We start from the raw sequence: 23,189 nt of genomic DNA, 5'->3' as shown, positions 1-23,189 counted from the left end.
AGCTATTAGTAGCTGAGAGCAAAAGCATAGCAGTTGAGTTTATGGGTTGGAGGAAAAGCAAAATATTGGAATGAATTGGTCGGTGGCTGAAGAAATTTTAGTAAGAATGTGAGCACACTAAATTTTAATGACAGAACATCACAGGAACACTGAATCTCAATCCATATGCATCTTAATTTTGTTTCAGTATATCTGTTGGGCATGGCTAGTCTTAACTGTCCTGCCCTTATTGGAAATAGTTTCTCTGCTATGTATTAGTTAGTTATTTCATTCTTCCCAATCACAATTAATGGGGGCAAAGTGTTAAAGGATTGAGATAAAATGATTTCTTAATACATAATAGATACAAATTTGAAGACCATGGCATAACATTAAGATCTAGAAGGACTCTCACTGTTAAAGTGGCCATCCAGTGTGGAGGAAAAACATGGTTCTCTTCACCCATTCCTACATCGCTGACAGTCAGCAGTAATGTGCATTCCAGAATGTTCTTTTGTTTTAAGATGTCTGCTTGGGTTTTGAGACCTATTGTTTCATCATTCCCTAGATGCCCCATTTAATACGGGATTGTAGTCTTTCTATATAAAGTTTGTTCACGTGAGAAGGATGTTGGAATAGAGCTATACCAAAATAGTACTGCAGCGATTGAGATCAAATTGCAAAATATTTTTAATTGTATAACAATAAGAAATTGTTATAAATCTGCTGAGAATGGAAAATATCTTGAGGCAGAGAGGGGAAGGAGCAGGAGATTGATGATAAATTTATTAAAATAAAAACATAAATGACTTACCTGTACTTTTTCACCACCTCCTGAGACTTTGGAAATATAGCCCATGATATATTTCGCTGCCACTGTTTTTCCAGCTCCACTTTCTCCACTAGGGGCACACAAGTTTACAGAAAAATCACTTGTGATTGAGGCCAATAAACAAAACAATTTGACACTATCCCAATTCAGACTTCCTTCCGCTGCTCTATGAACAAGAGTGACACCAGATAGCAACTCACAAAAAGATCCACATCTTCTTTTGTGCACTTAAAGTTACCCAGGTGTGCAAAAACCCACCTGCATTGGCAAAGGGCTGATCCAAACTCATAGGGCTATTCTACGAGATTATCAATATTCTAATTCTGCCCTGCCAAACATTTACTATCACAATATATATATTTTATATGTTTATATAGCTAAGTAAAGATTTACAATTCTTAACTCCACATATGTGTACCATTGCTATATACATGTCTTCACAGTATGTAGATGGGGAGTTCACAATCGTAAATTTATACTTACCTATATGTACTTACCTTTACGATAAAGCGTTTAAAAAATATATTGGCCTCGATATTCTGACCAGCAGCCCTCACAGGCTCACCACCTGCAGGTGGTTATTCCCACAAGTGAAAAATAATCCTACAGAAAATCTGTATGTATTTGGTATGCAGTACTAAATTTAGGGTGTGTGTAGGAACGTGGATATTTCTAGGTAAGAGACAAACCTTACCAATGGTTTTCACACTACATGTATAGATGGACATATAATCCAAAAAGTGTGAAGGACATTCTTAAATTGGCTGGAAAAGTGCCTTTAATCAGCCCCATATTTCATGAGGTGCATGGAAGCGGGGGTTTCTCGGACTGGAAACATATTTCCCTGGGCAAGAAAAATCTTAATTGTGTGGTTGCAGAGTTATGCCACAACAATGTAGTTTACACTTGTTTACGTAATTCACATATTACTTTTATTTGTTAGTTTCTGTTCTAATTATCAGGTAGGTTTGAAGTACTATGGATTATAGCAAAAATCTAATTTGACAATAGTTCATTATAAAGGTTGGGTCACTGGAGAATTGACAAGGCCTTGACATACTTTCACCAGTGTAATAGACGAAGCTGGGTTGATATCACACACTCATTCACAACCGGTGACACAGGTGGTGGTGTTTCAATTAGCAGGTAATCAAAAGAAGAGTGACCATAAAGATAGAGTATATAAAGGAGGTGGGTGTCGCACGTGAAGTCTGAGGCCAGTTGTAAGTGGTCCGATGGTAAGACCAAATTTCAAGAAAAAATACACTGTTTTTTCAGGAAACCCTCACTCACCCTAGTGGTGACATGCTTCATCATCGGGTCCACCGGGAGAGATCGAGTACCTCCCCGGTGTGCTGCGACGCCAGGAGACTGCGGAGCAGGTTTTTGTGTGAAGATGAAGTGTGAAAAAAATATATACTAAGGTTTAAAAATGTCAGAGGTTGTACCAAAAAAACTTTATTCACTGGTCAACCTGACATATTAAAAATAAGATATGTGAAGGGAAACTAGCCAATTACTTTATACTGGTGTTTACCCTGTAAAGAAGGTCAACATGTTTCTGCCCGTTTTTATGTGTTACTTTACTGGGCTTTCATCAGGACCGGTAAGCGAGTGTGCCAATGACAGGAGGGGCACGCTAAGGCCCGCCCTGCCAATGGTCGTGAAAGTTAAAAATAGCACTATGTGTAAAAATGGTGCAAAAAGAAAGAAAAACAAACTCATAAGTAGTGGGGTTTTACCTCTTTTGGGAGGAACCTAGGAGTCTGTAGGAAGAAAAAATGACAAACAGACAAATACAAACATAAACACAAAGATATCGAATCATTGGTTTGTGCATATGTACAGTGGCCATAAAGAGTGACTCCAGCAAGATATTTCTTGTACTTCCTCACAAATAGACTTAGACATTATTAGTCTGCCTGTTTAGCCACTGTTGCTATACCACACATATGCAACAGTTCGCGCTGAATAGATTTAATCAGCGTTAGTTGAGGCCCCTCCACCTCGAATCTCGGCATGAGGTCAACTACGCAACCCAGGCATACCGGCCACGGCCCTTGATAGGTATGCTAGCACGTGTCAAGCCACAGAGTCACTCTTTATGGCCACTGTACATATGCACAAACCAATGATTCGATATCTTTGTGTTTATGTTTGTATTTGTCTGTTTGTCATTTTTTCTTCCTACAGACTCCTAGGTTCCTCGCAAAAGAGGTAAAACCCCACTACTTATGAGTTTGTTTTTCTTTCTTTTTGCACCATTTTTACACATAGTGCTATTTTTAACTTTCACGACCATTGGCAGGGCGGGCCTTAGCGTGCCCCTCCTGTCATTGGCACACTCGCTTACCGGTCCTGATGAAAGCCCAGTAAAGTAACACATAAAAACGGGCAGAAACATGTTGACCTTCTTTACAGGGTAAACACCAGTATAAAGTAATTGGCTAGTTTCCCTTCACATATCTTATTTTTAATATGTCAGGTTGACCAGTGAATAAAGTTTTTTTGGTACAACCTCTGACATTTTTAAACCTTAGTATATATTTTTTTCACACTTCATCTTCACACAAAAACCTGCTCCGCAGTCTCCTGGCGTCGCAGCACACCGGGGAGGTACTCGATCTCTCCCGGTGGACCCGATGATGAAGCATGTCACCACTAGGGTGAGTGAGGGTTTCCTGAAAAAACAGTGTATTTTTTCTTGAAATTTGGTCTTACCATCGGACCACTTACAACTGGCCTCAGACTTCACGTGCGACACCCACCTCCTTTATATACTCTATCTTTATGGTCACTCTTCTTTTGATTACCTGTATATTGCTTGGGGACTAAGAGTGCCCTAAAACCCTCTCTCTCCTTTTGTTGAGATAGGTGTTTCAATTAGCCCTGATTGATTGCTCAGTGGACTAAAGCATCTTCTGCAGTCACTGGATCGAATCTCAACAGGTTCACATAGCTTTCATCCACCCGCTGGCAGTTACGCCAATACCATTGATGTGTGTACCCCGATGACGAACAGTTGAATATTTATGTTATACAATCTTCGTCATATATTTGACCCTCAGATCTGTTTATGTGACAGTGTTTACTGTGAGGTGGAAGTAGCTAACTACTAAAACTTGGAATAGCTACAAGTGTTCCTATTTTAAAAACATCTTTAGAGAGCGGGATGCATATGGCTGTTGCCATTCCAGCTGTCCTAACATTATGACATTTTTGTAACATTTGGACAAACCATTCACCAGAGGAGTTACTCTCTGTCTCCATCTGAAACATCAGTGCTTTAGAATGTATTCTTTAAAAAAAGCATATATTTAACCACTATGGGTCTGATTAGGAGTCTAGCGGTCCAAATCCCGCCATACTCATCAGTGCACGGCGGTGGCAGCCCAGCCAACCCCACACCGGCGGTCCGACCGCCCTATTAGGACTTGCGCAGTTGAACCCCCATTGCACCGCTGCAACTGCCAGGGAACGCCATTCCCTCATGGTCCTGCGGCGGTCTGAGGTCCGCAATATCTTGCACCACCAAGCATATTATGACTTTCCTCACCGCCAGTAATGTCATGGAGGTTCTTTCTCCATGTTACTGCTAGAGGTGAGGAAAAGAAAAGGGGACCTACAGGGCCCCCTCTTGCCCCTGTGCATGGGGGTGCATGCAGGAGGCCCCTGTAGTTTTGCACCCCCAGTTTCAGCATGGGAAGGAATGCACGACAAGGTACATTCCTTCCCGTGCAGGAAGGTGCACTGGCGGTCCAGCAGTGGTGCTGTTTAAGGCTCACAATGAGCCTTTAAACAGTACTGCCACGGGACCACCACTCCACCCACCTACCAGACCAAAAAATGACTTTTAATCTGGCAGGTGGGCGGCAGCGACTCTTGGCGGTGCGGGAGCGAGGCGGTGGAGTGCCGCCAGTTCCTGCAGCGCCAAAAGTCGTAATCAGGTCCAATGTCCTTCCCCTTATCACTACAGGAATCTAGGGTTACATTGAGGGCATCCAGAATTCATGCCTGACTACAAGATGAAGTTTATAGTTCTGTGCTTTAGTATACAATTTTTCCCTTTTGCTCATAATTATTGATTATTGATCTTTGCTTATTGCTGTATATTGCTGATTGATAAATATTGTTCCTAGAAACTGGCCAATCAATTTTAACGTATCCCACCTTTTTCTCTCCTGGAACAGATTTACTGATTTATGGATTTAGTCCTTGGGGAGGCCTTCTCCTTTACACAAACTCACAAGTATTTGGGTATTCAGAAACTTTTGTATAGAGTAAATGAACATGAGAACAGTTACAGATTCACTCCTGTCATTAGCAGGAGTAAATCTATTTCAATGAGAGAAACAGGAGGACACCACCGAACTTGACAGACCCCTTTCACTTTCTGGGAAATCAATCATCTTTGGTGTCAATCCTTCCTGTGCAATAGTCCATTCAGAGCGAATACACCCTTCCCTCGGTTGCAAGTTATTGTCTTGCAATGTAAATCCTGTTTTATGACAGTTATTTGCTGAACAATGTATGTGTTGTGCTTCCGGGCTGTTGTCATGACCTTTGCTACCAGCAATTTACATGGGATCCGCACCGCTCATGTAAACTAATGTAGAACAGGTAAATTGTGAGCTCTTTTGCTTGCCCGTGCTTTAGTTGACCATTTGCATAAGAGTGACTTTCTGTGTTGGAATCATGATACCGTTCATGTGTGCCACAGTCCTGTGTGTTTTTGTGCAGTGCCATTATTCCATTTTTTCTGTACCTTTGTTCCTATGTTTGCTACTCTAGAATCAGGGGACAGGCAAAGCAAAGAAACCTCAGATAGTAAACAGGGTACCAGAGCTCTGCTTACTCCCTGTTCCTGCCACAGCACAGCAGGAGCAGCAAGAGGCAGCCAGGCCTAGCAGCTACTTCATTGTCTATCCATAACTGATGTTCAGGAATTCATTCATTGGTTCTCTCCAGAGCTCGGGACACTTGTGTCTAATATAAAATGAAGTTCTACAACAAACACAATACACCTCAACATACTCAATAAAAACTAACATTTTGCAGTCTCCTATACGGCGAAAGAGTGTAGGGCAGGTTCAGCGACTTGATTGTTAGGAGGTGACAGATAGACCTTCTGAGTTATTAGTTAAATTTTACTTACCCTTTAAGAGGTATTCTTGCTGATATTCATATTAGTACTATACTGGTGTATATTCACGAAGCTTCCTCTGTCAAGCAATAATATCGAGCATTATATTTTGAGCAGCCCGTTTAGCTGTATCACTGCACTTTACAACACTCAGTGGCATAGAGTTTTGGGGGGGCGGCGGCCTCCACCGTCCTGCTCTTTCACGCGGCCACCAGCAGGGGCGGCTCTAGGCTCATGGTGGCCCTGGGCAGGGAGCTTAGGTAGGGGGCCCCGGAAGAGGGGGTCCGGGCGGGTTGGAGCCCCCCCCGGAGCTCAGGAGGGGGATGGGGTCAGGGTGTTAGGAAGTGGAACAGAGCCGAAGGCCGCCAAAGCCACACAAATATGTATCCATCCTCAGAGGATTATTATATTAAGGATATATATTGGCGTGGAGGCCCCTGGGGTTTGGTGGCCCTGTGCGGGTGCACAGCTTGCACATGCCTAAGGCCCCCCCTGCCACCAGGTGACAAAAGCAGTGACCGCCACGGGCGGCATAAGGGCTAGCTACGCCACTGACAACACTGAATCTCACATTCATTCCCACCACCCAACCCTGTGGTGATCATTTTAAAGACATTAGAGAGATGAATCTTTAAGTATGCCCTCGAGGATTTTAAATTAATGACCTATTTGGTGCACAGTTCTTTGCTGAAGTTGCACAAACGTATTGGTGTAGAACATTAACTGCTTGCAAGGACAATACACATAGGTTTGCAGCACCAGTTGATATGAATGTTTAATAATAAAAGATCTGGCCTTACCTGATGATGACACATTGGTTTTCCCCGTCAATCAACATATTTCGGTACATGTTATCAGTCAGCGCATAAATATGAGGGGGATTTTCATACTGGGCCTTGAAGAGTGATAGCAGAAAATAGTTAGAAAAAATGTACTAAACAAATGGTCCAGCTCATTCATAGATCATTCATAGTCCATCTTTATTCTCACATATGCACAGCCTGTACTTTTAAAAGTTAGACTCGCCGACGAATCACCGTGTGCGTCGATTGATTAAAAAAGGGATTTGAGGGGAGTATCTCACCACCCGAAATAATTTTGAATACTTACCGCAAGTTTATACAATGTATTCATTTTATTTTAAAGCATGCGGACAGTTTCATTTCAAAACATATCTAAGGATAACTGATTTTGCTGTTATGTAAATACCTGAACTCTAGTGCAGAAAATTGAATGAGGGTAAAGTGGAGTAAGATCTGGGTTAGCGGTCACTTCTAATACCAAAGACAGAACAAATAGTTAGAAAAAGATCTAATTTAGAATTATATTAACGTAGAATCATCTCTGTTGCGAGAGACACCAGTGGTGTGTTGAGTGATTTGTAGTGGAAGGTTGGAACACTTGAATACCAACTACCCACACTTTATCAACATCCCAAATATCTATATAATGTGGCTCCAGGCTTTAAATCGAGTATAATACAGTTTGTGGTTAACTCTTAATCTCACCCTAGCTTCTTTCAGCTGTTTCTACACACCACTGATGCTGTAGCATTTTTTCCTACATCTAATAGGATCAAGACTGGACGTCATTTCTTGTGGGTTTCATTTATAGTCCATTTGCTATAAAATGAGTTATGGCGCTCAACCAACAAGTCAGATGTTTATTATTTAAAAAATACCTTAATCAAGATCTGCACCTCTCCCTAATCCACTTGATTAAGTTTGCCATTGAGACAGTGTCCTTTGAATTACATTGATATGATAAAATAAGTAATTTCTTTGGTTCGGTTAATCAAAGAAGCGTTGCATGATGTTAAATGCATTTTCAGCCCATCTGTCAATATTGTACTGTCGTAATCTCCAAGAAAATAGTATGTATGATCACTCCTATTAATCTTCATCAACACTACTCAGGTCTGCTTTCTGTGAAGTTTCAGAACGGGTACTCACGGCTCCTTGGTAGAGTTCAATCTCCCGGTCGGTGAAATAAGGCATCTGTTTGAAGGGATTCACTGAGATGAGCACGGAGCCAATGTAGGTCTGAGCTGTTAGTTAAGGGAGGGTTAACAAACAAATGTATACATTTGGCAGATTCCCATGTACCCTCAAGACATCCCATGTACCCTCAAAGACATAACCAGAAGTAATGTGCCCCAATTCTTGTAACTTGCTTGGCTCACACTTGCACCAGGGGCTTACATTTCCACATAGTACTCAAACTCTGACATGAGAGAAGGCAATTATTGTAGTGCAGATTTCTTTCGAGAGAAAACAAAATCTACATATTTGATTACATAATCTTAGGTGTTCCTTAGCTACCTTTCTCGTCCAGTTGTACGCCAACAGAAAATTGGATTCGTTGTATATGAGATTAATTGAACCTGATATGTTGTTGCTGTTGTCAAAGAAGTTTGTGTAGCACTGTCTGCCTTTTGTCCATCACTAACAAGATCAACAGAATAAAAAACTGTGGTGTTTAATTAGATACCTCCCTTTACTAAACAAATTCACCCCACGTACCACCCCTTATCAAGAAGAGATCATGAATTAACCCAAACCACAACATTCAAGGTTATGAGAGTTCTTCATTTTGTGTTACCATGCCACAGTGCGCTCCTTCCCACCCAACTGTAAATAAGCATACAGTGGGGCAAATGGAGTACTCATGGCCATACATTGTACTCGCAGGTAAAAAAAAACACCAACCACAAGGTTGTTTTGTGTTTGGGTACACTTGGCCAATTTGTATATCATCACCACATTCCTTATATGGTTAGCAGTATACACATCAAACCGTACCTTACTGTTTCTAGACTTTGATTTTTGAGGCAAGGATGTCATAGGACTACATCCACAGTAACAGTAACTAGGGTGCTCTTTTCAATTGTGTTTTCTTTGAATTACAGATTACTTTCTGGAATTTTTCAGAGATTATTACAAACTTGGTATATATATTCATAGTTATCCTATTGACTTTGATTGAAAGGGTCTCAATAGGGCCTCCTGAATCCTATGAAATTGGTTTACTAGGTGTGTTGCTCAGTGACCTGTGTTATATACACAACAGATATGGAAGGCACTGCTTGAACATAATGAGATACCGTCGGGAACAGGCACACGGACAGAAGAGTCAGGCACCTTGTTACAGTATGAGGTCAAGAGGTGTAAATGTTATAGGGACATTGAGAAGTTCTGACATAGATTGGGCACACAATTGAGTGTACTTAGAGCGTTTCTCATTAGGGTCTCCCAATTGTGTAGGCAGCTGAATGATAAAAGTACTTGGCAACAATATTTCAGTGTGGCATGCTTATTAATATAGCCTTATAGCCCGCCGTAGAGGGCTATACCAGCTATTAAAGGCCCTCTCCAGCGTTAAAGGCCCCGAGCCGAAGGCGAGGGCCTTTAACAAGGGAGAGGGACTTTAATAGCGGTATAGCCCATCTACGAAGGGCTATAAGGCTATTAGAACATTCTGTCACTAGAGGACAGAATGTTCTAACAAAAAAAACAAAGCCTTTTGGGAGCGTGAGGGGATTGGAATCCCCTCAGGTTCCCTGAAGCCTTTGTTCAAAGCCAGAGCTGTGAACAAAGAAACATTGGAATGTTTGAGCTCCAGGCTTATACCAGCCATTATAAGCCCAGAGCACTCCATTGTTTTCAATGGAGCTCCCAACATTCCAATGTTCTAATGACAGTTATAATGCATCGTAGTGGCTTACTGGCATGCTGATTTAAATAGACCCAAAACTGAAATGAAGGAGGCCACTCAGCAGTCACTCAAGCTCTGGAGCACTTTTTTTAAGTTCAAGAAAATTTTTATTTGATATGAAAAAGAAAAAGCAAGGTGTCAATACAGATTACAATGGAAATATAAAACAATGAAAGTTACGATAAATAAATCAAGCATAAGGTTATACGTAATGTCAAAAGGAAAAACCGGGCAGTGGAATGTAAAAGAGAGGGCATATAAACATTAAACATAGTAGCAAGAAAATACCTGAAAGTAATGTAAAAATGATAAAATAAGGGAAAGAAAAAGAACATGGAATGCAGTGAGCATTTAAGGAGGTTTGAGGACTTCTTGTTGCGAGGGCAGTGGACAAGACGAGCGAGTGGCACAAGCATCCAAGTAAAGTGTGACAGGGAGCCATAAGTCCAAACGCTTTACAGCCATGTGAGCTGGAAAAACAAAAGCAGTGTCAAGTCTGTGGTTATGGCATACATTGAACCACCACGCCTTAAAGGAGACGTTGGTGGAATCCTTCCAATTTACCGTTATCTGTTGGAATGCAGCGGCTAGTAGTAAGTCAATAATCTGAGGCTTTAGTTCAACAGTGTCCCAACAAGGGGAAAGGCTACCTAAAAAAATGTTTATGTGAGAGAAAGGGATATCTGTATGGAAAATCAAGTTGATTTGAGCCCAAACCTGCAACCAAAAAGTATGAACAGGAGTACATAAGAACAACATATGAAATAAAGTCGCTTGTGGGGAAGAACAAGACAAGCATGTATGGGAAGTATTTGGGAAGCGCTTATGGAGGTCAAAAGGTGTATAGAGAAGTCTGTTATAAATAAAAAAACAAGGATTGCGTTAAGGTTGCCGCTCTTGAAGATTTACGTATCTTGATCCAGACTTTATCCCACAAGGAAGTTGGCCAGGATGTGGAAAGGTCATGTTCCCAGCATTCCTCTACTTTGGATTTAGGTCTAGGGGAATCAATAGTGCAAATATATTTATAAATGGAGGAGGCTTTTGGAGCCTTGCGCAAAAATGAGTGGAGTGAGGAGACGGGAGTAGGAGAAGCAGGAGATGGACATAGCTGAGAGAGGTGATTGTAAGTTGCTAATGCAGCCTCCTTAAGTAAGTGATAGTTACGGGTGAAAGAGGTAGGTAAGTCATAGAGGGAACGGAGAGTGGTAAAAGACAGGAAAGAAGATTGAGAAAAGAGTTGAGAGACCCACAGCAACCCCTTGTGATGCCATGCTCTCCAAAAGAAGGGTTTGTTGCGAATAAGTAGGGCATTGTTGTGCCAAATGGTGGAAGAGAGGAAGTCAGCAATGGTCGCAGGGGGGGAATAAGAAGAAGACAGGAGCAGTTTAGTAGTGAATTTATGAATGGGAGTAGAAATGGAAGAGGGTTTACGGGAAAAGGAAAGATGTTCAGCAAAGGAGAACGGAGAAAGAAGAAGGCGTTCAAATTTAGCCCACATAGGACAAGAAGTGCTGGGATCTTGCAGCCAAAAAGAAGCTTGTCGCAATGAAAACGCCTTATGGTAAGCAGGGAAGTCTGGAAAGTTAACTCCACCCTCCACCTTAGGGCGAATCAGTCGGGCGAGAGACATCCTAGGCTTCTTCTTATTCCAAAGAAAGGACATCAGAATGGAGTTGATTTTTTAAAACAATTTCGAGGGTATGGATACAGGAATATTGGAAATAGTATAAAGAACTATAGGGGACAGCATCATTTTAATAGTGTCAAGGCGGCCCCACCAGGTCAAGTAAAGAGGATGCCACTTGGACGTCAAGTCCTCTAATTTTTGGGTGCATTTGGATAGACAGAGGGAAACAGTGTCAGGGATAGTAGGAGTGATATGTAGGCCGAGGTATTTAATATGGGAAGGTTTCCATGTGAAGTTGGAAACAATAAAGTCAGGTTTAAAAGTGAATTTCGTTAAAGGTAGGATCTCACATTTATCATTATTGAGTTTATAGCCAGATATTTGGGAATATTCATGCACTTCAGTAAGGAAGGCGGGAATCGAATCAGCAGGGTTGGAAATAAAAAGAAGGATGTCATCCGCGTATGCGGCGAGCTTAACTTGAGAATCTGATGTGTGAAAGCCTTGTATGGTAGGGTTTTGACGAAGTCTAGACAAAAAGGGTTCCTAGGCCAAATTAAAAAGAAAGGGAGATAAGGGGCACCCTTGACGGACACCTCTTCCCAAATCAAAAAAGGAGGATATTTGACCATTAGCACAAACAGCTGCACGTGGATTGGAGTAGAGTAAGGAGATCAGGGAAATAAATTTAGGGCCAAAACCAAACCAATGAAGAGTGTGAAAAAGATAGGTCCATTCAACTCTATCGAATGCCTTTTCAGCATCAAGGGCAATGGCAGCGAGGGAATGGGGCAAATGACGAGACTTGGATAAAACATTAAATAGTAATCTAGTATTATCAGTAATGAAGCATCCCTTAACAAAGCCTGACTGTTCTTCGCCCAGAAGATCCGGGACAAGAAGATCAAGACGTGCAGCAATAGACTTTGCAAATATTTTATAATCGATGTTAACCAAGGAGATTGGTCTGTAATTTTTGCAATGTTGAACGTCTTTCCCTTCCTTGGGTATGAGGCAGATATGCGCATCAGAGAAAGAACCTGAGGATGAGCCCAAGGCAAGGAAAGCATCAATGAGGGAGTGTAGTTTAGGGATGAGAAGTTTTGAGAAGTGAAGGAAAAATTCAACAGTGAAACCATCCGGCCCAGGGGCTTTATCTTCTTGAAGACTTTGAAGCGCTGTAAGTAACTCTCGTTGAGAGATATTAAGCTCTAAATGAGAGAGATCAAGTGGGAAGTGAGCTGGTTTTTGGATGTTGGAGAAAAAGCGGTCTAAAGATTGAGGGGAGGGTTGGGTTTCGGAAGAGTATAATGTTTTGTAAAAGGTAGAGAATTCAGCAAGAATATCTGAATCTTTGTGTTTGAGAACAGAGTGTGTGTCATAGATTGATTCAATATTTAATTTGTTGTGCTTTACTTTCAAATAATTAGCAAGAATCTTCCCAGCCTTATTTTTACCCCCGTAAAACTTTGCACTCGATTTTAATAAAAATAAAGATGCATCATCCGTGGACTTTTTGTTAAATTTCATTTTGGCATTAACCAAAGCTGTTAAGCTGTCCTGCGAACGTGAGGTATAATAAGAATGCTCCAATTTCTTAATGTCAAGAAGGAGAGCAGCTGTAAAGTTGCGAGCAGCTCTCCGTTTTTTTGCTACAAAGCCAATTATAAAATCCCTTGATGCGGCCTTGAAGGCATCCCAAATGGTATGCTTGGGAATGGAGGGATTATCATTGAGTGAAAAAAATTTATCAGAAAATTCAGTGAAAGATGAAGTAAATTTAGGGTCCAAGAGAAGGGAATTATTAAAGCGCCATCGCTTGGGTCCAACTGATTTAGGTAGGATATCAAGTTGAACCAAAGTAGGGGCATGATCTGAAAGTAGTATCGGGCCAATCTCTACATGGGTAAGGGTTTGGGCAATGTCATGAGTAACAAAAATGTAATCAATGCGGGATTGGGAGTGATGACAGGGAGAGTAGAAAGTGAATTCCTGCAGCTCCGGATTACATAAACGCCAAGCATCTGTGAGTTTATGCTGAGAGATGGCTTGAGAGAAAAGTTTATTTGACTTATTAGGAATGAAGGGAGCCTTGGAATGTCTATCCAAGAAGGGGTCGAGAGGCTGGTTACAATCTCCCGCTAAAATAAAGTTATTATCAATAAATCTGGTAACGTGATGAGAAAAGGTAGACCAGAAAGTAGGATCGCCAGCAGTGGGGGCATAGACATTTAGAAGGGAAATTGGAACATTCTTAATGGAGAGCTTAACAAATGTCCAGCGACCAACATCATCTGATTCCTGAGTAAGCAAAGAGTGAGAGAGACGTTTGTGGCGTAAAATAGCTACTCCATTGCGCTTGCCATCCCCTGGAGAGTAATATACATCACCCACCCAAGTTCTCTTCAACTTAACAGATTCTTCAGCAGATAAATGAGTCTCTTGCAAAAAAGCAATGTCAACATTTAAGCGTGCAAGATGCGACAAAATTCTCTGTCGCTTGATAGGAGAATTAACGCCCTTAACATTCCATGTAACTATTTTTAACGACATATCATGTAAATAAAACTGAATATATCAATAAAGAAAGGAGAAGAATAAATGCCCAGAATAATAAAATAGATAAAAAAGACATGAAAGTCAAAAAGAGGTGAAGTAACGTGGAGTTGAAAAGCAGTGAAGAGAAAATACAGGTAAGTAAGTAGGAACATTGCTAGGTGATTAAGAGAATACAAGGAAAGAAAAAGACATAGAAGTAAGTGAGAGAGAAGTAGAGAAGACACCTTTGAACAAAGAAGGACTAGAGATAAAAACAGGATCGAAGATGGAAAGGGTATAACGAAGAACAAGGGAAGGAGGGAAAACATACTTACGAAGGGTGAAATCGAGGAAGGGCGATCACAGGGAAGGGGAGACGAGAAGATAGAACGGAGGGGGGAGCGCCCACTGGGGGAGGCGGTCCAACCGGTGCAAACGAACCGCTAAGCCGAGGGGAGTACATACTGTAAACTACGAAACCTGTGGGAGAAAATAGAAAAACAAAATAGTTGAGAAGGAAGAAACATCAAAAAAGTTACTCATAGAAATAAAATATCAAAGTAAGTGGGAAAAAGGTGAACATATTACAGAACTAGAAGAGAACAAGTATGAAGGAAAACAAGTATAAAGGGAGAGAGTTCAGATAAGAGAAGGATAGAAACAACATGATAGGAACAAGCATGCGCAAAAACAACAACAACTATGCAGCCCAGTGAAAAAACCACAATAATGGATTATGAAAGTCATGGAGGGAAAGCCGATGAGGAGCTGGAGAGGTCCATTTCAGATGCTTGGCAAGAATTAAGGAAGCTCCGAAGGCGAACAGGATCCTCGTAGGTCGTTGTTTTATTGTTGTAAGTGACTCTAAAAAGGCAAGGATGAAAAAGGCCATATCTGGCGCCGATGGATCGAAGCTCCGGTCGCATATCCAGGAATGCTTTACGGCGGCTGGCTGTGGCTTTGGCATAATCCTGCGCAAAGAAGAGGGTAGAACCTGACCATGTGAGGCGTGGAGAAGCTCGGGCCGCCGATAAAACTTTGAGGAGATCAGTATATTCCAAAAAGTACATAATGACACCTCGTGGTCTAGGAGAAGCAGAAGAAGATGAAGATATGCGACCAAGCCTATGTGCTCGTTGTATGTTAAGCGTGGTTCCCTCAGGTAAGTGGAGGAGCTTAGGCAGGAAAGATTTGAAGAAAGCAACGGGATCATTCCCCTCACAATTCTCCGCCAGGCCGTAAATACGAAGGTTGTTGCGTCGATTACGATTTTCAAGCTCCTCAACCTGCTTCTGGAGAGAGCAAATTTGCGACTGCATGTGTGTCACCTTGGAGGACGATTCGAGAAGATATGGAGTGTTCCACGGTCGTCACTCTCGCATCCATCTGTGACCAATTGTCGGTTAAGACCTGCAGCTTAGAGTTAGTCTCTTCCATGAAAGGACGTAGAGCACGGATCTCCTCTAACAATAGCTCCATAGAGACAGCTGAAGTAGAACCTGACGGTGATGGAGGGTCTTTTTTGAGACGTTTCGACGTAACCTTTCCCGGGGCCGGGACAGGACGTTCTGTGTTGGATTGCGACATTGGAGCGGCGAGTGCTTGAGACGCTTCCAGGTGCGCCAGTGCAGAAAAGATTCTGGAATTCTTGATGAAAACACGTCGTGGATTTTTGGAAATACGACCAAGTGCGCTCCTCTCCATATGATAAAAGTCACCACCAAGAAGAAATCAGTAGAAAGGCTGGAAGCTGAGAGAGCCCTTGTCTACCAAAATCAATAGTGAAATGTAGGAGGGTTAATTAGCAGAGAACGTTGAGAAGCAAGGAGACTTAGAGGCGCCGTTTCACAGCATGTGGGAATTGCAAAAATACTCATGGAGATATGCAGCAGTATCCATTTGCAGAAGTGAGGAAGCGTTCCTGCTAGTAATTAAAGCGCAAAGTGTTCAAAAAGTGAGAGGTGAGGTACTAGCATATGTGTGCAGCAAGGAAAAGGAATCCAACATAAGAGTCCCAGCGTCATGATAGGTGAAAACAGTTTGGAAAATGCGCGCAGTTAATAGGAGGCCTTGGAGGCGAGAAGAATGAGGAGCATTGTGATGAAAACAGTTGAGGAGAACAAAATGGCCGCCAAGATCGTGAAATGCGCAAATAATACTCAAGCAGAGTAAAATAGGCAGAGTAATAGCATTACCATAGTAAAGTCTGATGAAGTAAGCTCACCAAGAGCATTTGCGGTGGTCCAAAGCAGCAGATGATGGTGGCAGTGTCCGATATAAAGTGCGCGTCAGACGCGCGAGGGGCAGACAAAATGGCGGTCGCTGCTGACAGGGAGCCGCGGCCGCTCGTAATTGCCGAAACAAAGCCTGTGAGAAGCTGAGAGGAGCTGCCGCCGGGTCGCGATGTGCCCCTTACATTCCGGCAGGGAAAGCTCCGTTTGCCATGCGGCCGGCACAGGTAGGAAGGGGTGAACCCCTCGGCGTTTGCGGAGCACTCACACGGGAGCCGCCATCCGTATCGGGCGCTAAGCCACGCCTGGAGCACTTTTAAGGTGCTTCAGATCATTTACATATGCATATAGAAACAGGGCAAGGGTATGTTATGTTATGTTATGTTATGTTATGTTATGTTATGTTATGTTATGTTAAAAAAAATTGTAAAGCGCAGCTAACACCTTAAGGTTTCTTGGCGCTTGTGCTGAGGACAGTGAAAGAAACATGAGGGGGAGAACTAATTGTAGGCCTCAATGAAGAGGAAAGTCTTGAGAAGGGATCTGAACCTGGTGTATGGGGAGGGCAACCTAAGAGGAAGGGGAAGGGTGTTCCAAAAAGAGGGAGCTAAAAATGAAAACCTGAGGCCGCCATGCTTCTTCCTCTTGAATCTTGGAACTGATAGCAGGGCCATCTGAGATGACCGGAGATTGCGAAGAGGAACATACGGGTGGAGAAGGGAAGAAATGAAAAGGGGACCGTGACCTGCAAGGGATTTAGAAATGATGCAGCCTAGCTTGAACTTACAGCGAGCAGAGACCGGAAGCCAATGGAGACTTTTTAAGAGGGGGCGAACATGTTGATCTCTAGGTTGGCGGTAAATCAGGCGAGCGGCCTGATTTTGGATCAACTGGAGTCTCTTGATATTATAGTCAGGGGTGCCTACATACAGTGCATTTGCGTAGTCGAGTCTAGAAATGACTAACGCAAGCAAAGCCAAGGTAAGAGCCTCGGTAGTGAGTAGGCGAGAAATTTTGCGGATTTTCCTGAGCTGGAAGTGGCTAGAGGACACTACTGCGCTGATCTGGGGCATCATAGAAAGATCGCTACTAATGACGACTCCCAGACTTTTGGCTGAGTTGACTGGGCAAGGGGAGCTGCCCAGACTTGCCGGCCAAAAGGATGGTTGCCAAGGGTTGGAGGGTCCCCCGACAAGAACCAGCTCGGTCTTGTCGGGGTTGAGCTTCAGATGGTTTGAGCTCATCCAATTACTAATAAAACAAAGCGTGGTTTGAAAAGTGGAGATTGATTCATCCGAGGAATCAATAGTGAAGACCAATTGAATGTCGTCCGCGTAATTGAACGCGGTGACACTCAACCCGCGGAGGGAGCGGATTAGAGGAACCAGATATAAATTAAAAAGAAGAGGGGACAGAGAGGAACCCTGCGGGACGCCGCAGGTCAGCCCGACCTGAGTGGCGGAGAACTGGGACAGTCTGACTGCTTGCTGGCGTTTGGTCAGAAAAGACTGAACCCAGTCCAGGGCAGTACCCTGGATGCCGGCCTCTCTGACACGGTCGACCAAAATGCCATGGTCGACCGTGTCAAAGGCGGCCGACAAATCCAGGAGAACCAGGGCCTGACAGATGTTAGCGTCGGCCCTTCTGCGCAATTCCTTCATCACAGAGAGGATGACCGCCTCTATGGAATGAGCAGGTCTGAACCCGGCCTGCTGGGGGTCCAAAAAGCACGATTCCTCAACAAAAGAGCTGAGAGTTTGGGTTACATGTGACTCCAGGACTTTACTGAGGAAAGGGAGAAGGGATATGGGACAAAAGTTGCTCATGATGGAGGGATCTGCCAAGGGTTTCTTCAAGATGGCAACCACCTCGGCCTGCTTAAAGGAGCAAGGAACCTCCCCCGTGGCAAGAGAGTTGTTCAAAAGGGCCAGGGGGGGTTCAGGGCAGGCGGTAAAAGCTTCCCGAAGGGCCGAGGGGGGGCAACAGTCACTAGGTGAACCAGAAGAAACTTTGTGCAAGAGGGCAAGAAAATTGGCTTTCGAAATGAGGGGAATCTGAGTTAGGATGTGAGTATTGGGATGGTGGCAAGAAACAGCAAGCAGAGGAGGGACTGGCGGGGCTTGGACAGAAATACTGTTTTTAATCTTGATAATTTTTTCCACGAAGAATTGGTTCAGGGAGTCACATAGAGACTGAGAAGGGAGGGGTGCAATAGTGACTCTCGCTGGATTGGACAACTCCTCAACGATTGAAAATATATCTTTGGATTTGTTGGATGAATCCAAGATTCTGTTGGAAAAGTAGAGAGATTTAGCTGAGGCTATGGCTAACTTATACTCTCTAAGCAGGGAGGAGAATATCTGTTTGGTCTCAGGGGAGTACCCCCGGCGCCAGCGCCGTTCTGCCTGTCGAAGCCCAAGTTTTTGGGCTTTGAGATCCTCGGTGAACCACCTTTGGGCGTCGTGACAGCGCCTCGCTCTAACTAGTTTTAAAGGTGCCACGGAGTCAGCGGCAGAAGTGAGCCAGTGAGTCAGACCCTGTGTTTGAGAGTCAATAGAAACAAAAGATCCTGTGCTGGGTGGAGCGGACGTGCTAAGGAGGGAGTTGAATTTGTTCAGATCAGCCCTGTTCCAATTACGAGCTAAGAAGTTGATTTCTCGGACATTGGTTACAGGGGGGGCATAGCTAGGGTGAAAGTGATTAGAAAATGATCTGACCAAAGGCAGGGGAGAATAAGGGGTGCAGAAATGTCCAGGCAGGAAGTCCAAACCTGGTCCAGAATGTGACCCTTAACGTGAGTAGGTGAGTGTATGTGTTGAGTGCAGTTTAAACCTAACATAAGATCCGAAAAGGCCAAAGAGCATGGGGTTTCGTGGGCATCCGAAGGCCAATAATTAAAGTCTCCCAGGACCAGGACATTAGTGTTGTTAATGGTGAGCTGGGAAATGAGGTCGCCAAACCTGGCCGAGAAACTGGGGGGGAGGGTAAACCAGGGCACATATGAGAGATGACCCTGGCTGCTCCAGTCTGAGCACCAGGCAGTCAGTCATGGGAATACTAGTAGTGGCCACTGGGGAGAAGCGGATTGGATGCCTAATGATGGCTGCGACACCACCACCAGCTTTACCCAAGGGACGATTTGCTTGCAGTATATAGTAGCCCGGGGGGATAGCCGCCAGAATATCGGGGGATGAGTCATCCGTGAGCCAAGTCTCAGTCAGAAACAGGATGTCCGGCTGTTCCGAACCCAGAAGATGGAAGATATGTAGCTGGTGGCTAACCAAGGACCGAGTGTTAAGGTACATTACTGACAAGGTAGACTTTTGGGCCCTTGCCAGCGGAGGTGTACAGAACCTAGGCCCCGGGGCTGGTGGCCTGGCAATGACCGGAGGGGGAGTAATCTCTGGAAAGGTTTTCCTGGCCGTAAGCAGACCCAGTGAGGCGAGCCTGGGGGAGGACTCAGGGGGAGGGAGTGCATGATCATGACACTTAATAAGGGAGGAACGGGAATATGTAAGGGAAGGGGCAGAGTGGCGTGCCCCGTGCCACGGCCGGCCTCGGACGGGCGCAGACGGGCTTAACTCAGGCGCAACTCCGGCACGCCTGCGTCGTGCCCGCTGCGCTCGTCCGCTGCGCTGACACATAGTGGCCGTTTAAATAGAGGAGGGACTAGGGGGGTATCCGCCCTTCTTGGCTAATTGCTGGTGATGTATAAAAATTTGGCCTCCTATACTTTTATGACTGGTATTACTCAACAGTCCACATTGAAATGTGCAGCAGTCAACGACAAATGCTGAGGATGCTTTCACGTCGAATGGTGGCTCGACCCCATCTTTGACCGTGTTTTTGATGGCCTACTCGTCAACAGTAACACACTTGCAGTTGTTCTCTCCTCGACGTTATACTTATCAACGTCAACCGGGAACATCTCCTCTTGCGATGATGATGTCACTCTCTCTCTTTCTCTCTCGATATTCCTCTGCAAGAGTCTTTAGAGTGAGAGGAGGGTTCTTTGGAAGAAGACTAAGATTCCTCAGGGCCTCATAATGAACCAGTTGTAATGACTTGTCTTCTTTCTTGGAGACCATGTAGTCTTATCTTTCCTTCAAAGTAGGCTTGGAGAAATTCTGACAGGGACCACAAGTCTCAGGGTGATGAGATTTCAGAAGGCAAACAATACAGTGTGGGTCTGTCTAAGACTTTTTATTGCCCCAGGAAGGACATTTCAAAAAAAGTGAAGGCATTCTTGACAGGAAAATAAGATATATTATGTTGCAAAAATGTCTATCTACACTCTAGGTGCTGGAAAATGTCAAATGCTTTCAAATGAAAGGGTTTGGAAAGATTTTCCAGTTTTTTTTTGTCCAAAACGTCAGAGCTCAGTGCTCTAGAATCCTGCCTCTAAGAGCTGGAAAAATGAACTTGCCTAACTGTCCCCTGAGAAGCATGATGGGATACAGTGCGCAGCCGTGGCCCGTGTGGGTAAGAGGGGCAGTGGGGCCAGGTTGGGGGGGATTCGACAGACGACCCCGGGATAAAATTAAATAAATAATTATTTTCCCCTCATTTTCATCTTTCGAAATCACCCGCCCCCCCCCACCCAACCGGCCTCACTGCTCTTACCTGCAAGGGCCACGGCTGACATGGGGTACTGTGAGGTTCTTAAAGGCACAATGCCAGTTTCCTCTGCTATTCTTTGAATGGCAGCTTGTTTGCTAACAATGTCTCATGTTCCCTTTTCTTGTAAAAAAAGGTTTCGGAAAGATTATAGTTTTTAATAATGACATATTTCTATATAATTGGATTCTTTTAGAAGGAAACTCAATGTAATCTGGCAATTGCTTTAGCCTTTCTTTAGGAAAGTGCACCGATATCCGTGCACGTGGGCGGGACTATTCAGTTCTAATGACTATGATGAGGATTCCCCTGGGAGAGAACTAGGATTACAGGAAAGCAACGTTTCCTTATCAAACACAGTACTAAGAAATACAAAGAACATAAATGTTAGAGATTATCTAGGGAGAACCACGATATGGCATCTTTCACTCGCTTCCATTTTGACTGAGAAATAGTTAAGAGGTTGTTTAATCATCTGTTTTTAGAGCTTTCCTGATCTAATGATAATCAGTTTCCACTCTGACATCTGGAAATGGCACAAAAGGCTATATTGTAGTCTTGTAAAAGGGAGTTTCTGACCGGGTTTGCGGACGAGGAGCATGTGTTTTGATTGGAAAATAGTAACATGACAGATTTTCATGGCAGCCACATATGCTTTGTGAATAATGCCATGAGTTCTAAACTTGAATGTGAATTTAACAGGGTGCCAATGGACGACTTTCAGGTATAGCATTTCTTCAAGATGCGGGCATATTTTATCAGCCCATTTTATATTATTTGCGGTCACAAGAGATGTTTAAGAGGACAGCATAGTTAGTTTGTCACAGTAGTCTATACAGGCTATGACTACAGCATGGTACGTTTTGAGGAATGGGGAGAGAGTATTCGAATTTAGGTTTATTGATCACTTCGTTAACTTTTGGCATGACATCTAGGTCAGATTGTGGCTTGTTGGCATAAAGTGTGATGGGTGACTAGGTTAAGAGTCTAGTTAAAAAAATGCTAAAATGCAAGACTTGAAAATAATATCCCACTGAGATGAACCACAGAGGGACTCGTCTTGTAATCACTTGTCTGTCAGTGGCAGGTGTGCATCCGTCTTGTGGCTCAGAAACTAACAACTTGTTGCTGGAAAGAATCTAATCATGTCATGTTCTTGTACAAGCTAATGGATTTGGTGAAGAGGGGAAGTTAAACATGCATCCTGGTTAACTGAAAAAGATGTTTTGGTTCAACTGTATTTTTAAAATGTCATCTTGCCAGCAGGGCGCTGTTGAATATTTTAAGAGAAACATAACTTTTAATGTGTCCCAGTCACTTTTAAACGTCTTCAGCCCTCGCCCTGCAAAGCTTGCATGTTTCTCTCTTCTCAAGTGGTGCAAATCTCTTGCATTCCATTGCCTCTTCTCTCTGTTTGCTGCCCCTCCATTAGTTGGTCTCAGCCAAATGACATAGGACCAATGGCAGACCAATATTTGAGTCATGTCCTCTTGTATAAGTCTCAGTCCTTTGAGGTATTTTGGGCATGCCAGTTATTTAAAATTGTTTGCCAATATTTGTCTGAAGGGGTGCCAGGTAACTCCAAAGGCCTTAACTATGTTTCCACTGAGAGTTATTTTCATCATGGCGATGATGGCCAAGATCCATAGTAGCCAGGCTGAATGCGTACCGGGCATATCTCTGAACGAAAGCAGCAAGACCATTTGTATTGTATTGCTGCAACCCGTGCCACTGCCAGCTGTTTGCCTTTTATGGATTTCAGTGAGCTGCATGACAAAAACTGTCTGCGCAGCCTGAGAAGACCACTCCAGGGTCCACTGGGATCTGTGTTTTGAAGCCCTATTTAAATCCTTAATAGCCTCATCACAGAACCTCCCAAGTTTGGGCCACATCCACAGTAGGGAGACGAGTGTCTCCGCTGCTCCACGTTCACTCCAGCAGAGCATGCTCTTTGCAGTGTTCCATCTACCTACATGCTCCAGAGTTCTATACCAGTATGTCAGTACCTTGCATTGGGTTTCTCGTAGGTGGACATTGATAGCGAATGTATGTCCTTTCTCATAAAGCTCGTCCTAGTCTTTAAAGGAAAAGTAGTCTGACAGTTCTTTCTCTCACCTTCGTTGTTCTGGTGTCTTGATTTGCAGTTTGGTTTCAATAACTAAACTTGTACGTTTTGGAAATTAGAGCTTTGTTATGGGGAAAAAGAAGTTTAAAATATTCTGCAAAGAAGATACAGTGTATCAAGCTCTTGAAAAGCGTACTCTCAGGGAAAAAGAGGATGAGATAATCCATTAATCTTTATCAGGCTCTACAACTCACTCACTATGTCTCTAGTCACATTTCCTTAGCTGATCTCGGCTGAAGGATTCCTTGGGGTTACAACTGATTAATAATAGTCCCTTGTTTTAACACATAAGTATGAAACTATTTAGACAAGGTCAAGTGACCATGTGGTGAAATTATTTGCCTCATAGTCGACCTCGCACAGGGCGTGCATGATTGGAA

At 43.4% G+C, this 23,189-nt stretch overlaps 1 protein-coding gene across 1 annotated transcript in view; it reads right to left on the bottom strand.

Annotated features, from left to right (window-relative positions):
* The window catches only part of MYO1F (myosin IF), a 273,313-nt gene that overhangs the window by 147,887 nt on the left and 102,237 nt on the right, over positions 1–23,189 (bottom strand). Inside the window, exons 3-5 of the mRNA XM_086947211.1 lie at positions 7,907–7,996; positions 6,755–6,849; positions 794–881 (exon numbers count right to left, since the gene is read on the bottom strand). Of these exons, the coding sequence (XP_086803337.1) occupies positions 794–881; positions 6,755–6,849; positions 7,907–7,996 (273 nt within the window). The remainder of the gene's footprint in view (positions 1–793; positions 882–6,754; positions 6,850–7,906; positions 7,997–23,189) is intronic.

Source organism: Lissotriton vulgaris, chromosome 12 (assembly GCF_964263255.1).
Source record: "Lissotriton vulgaris chromosome 12, aLisVul1.2, whole genome shotgun sequence".
NCBI lineage: Eukaryota > Metazoa > Chordata > Amphibia > Caudata > Salamandridae > Lissotriton > Lissotriton vulgaris.
Note: the sequence above shows the minus strand (reverse complement) of the source record. Positions and strands in the feature narration are given on the sequence as shown.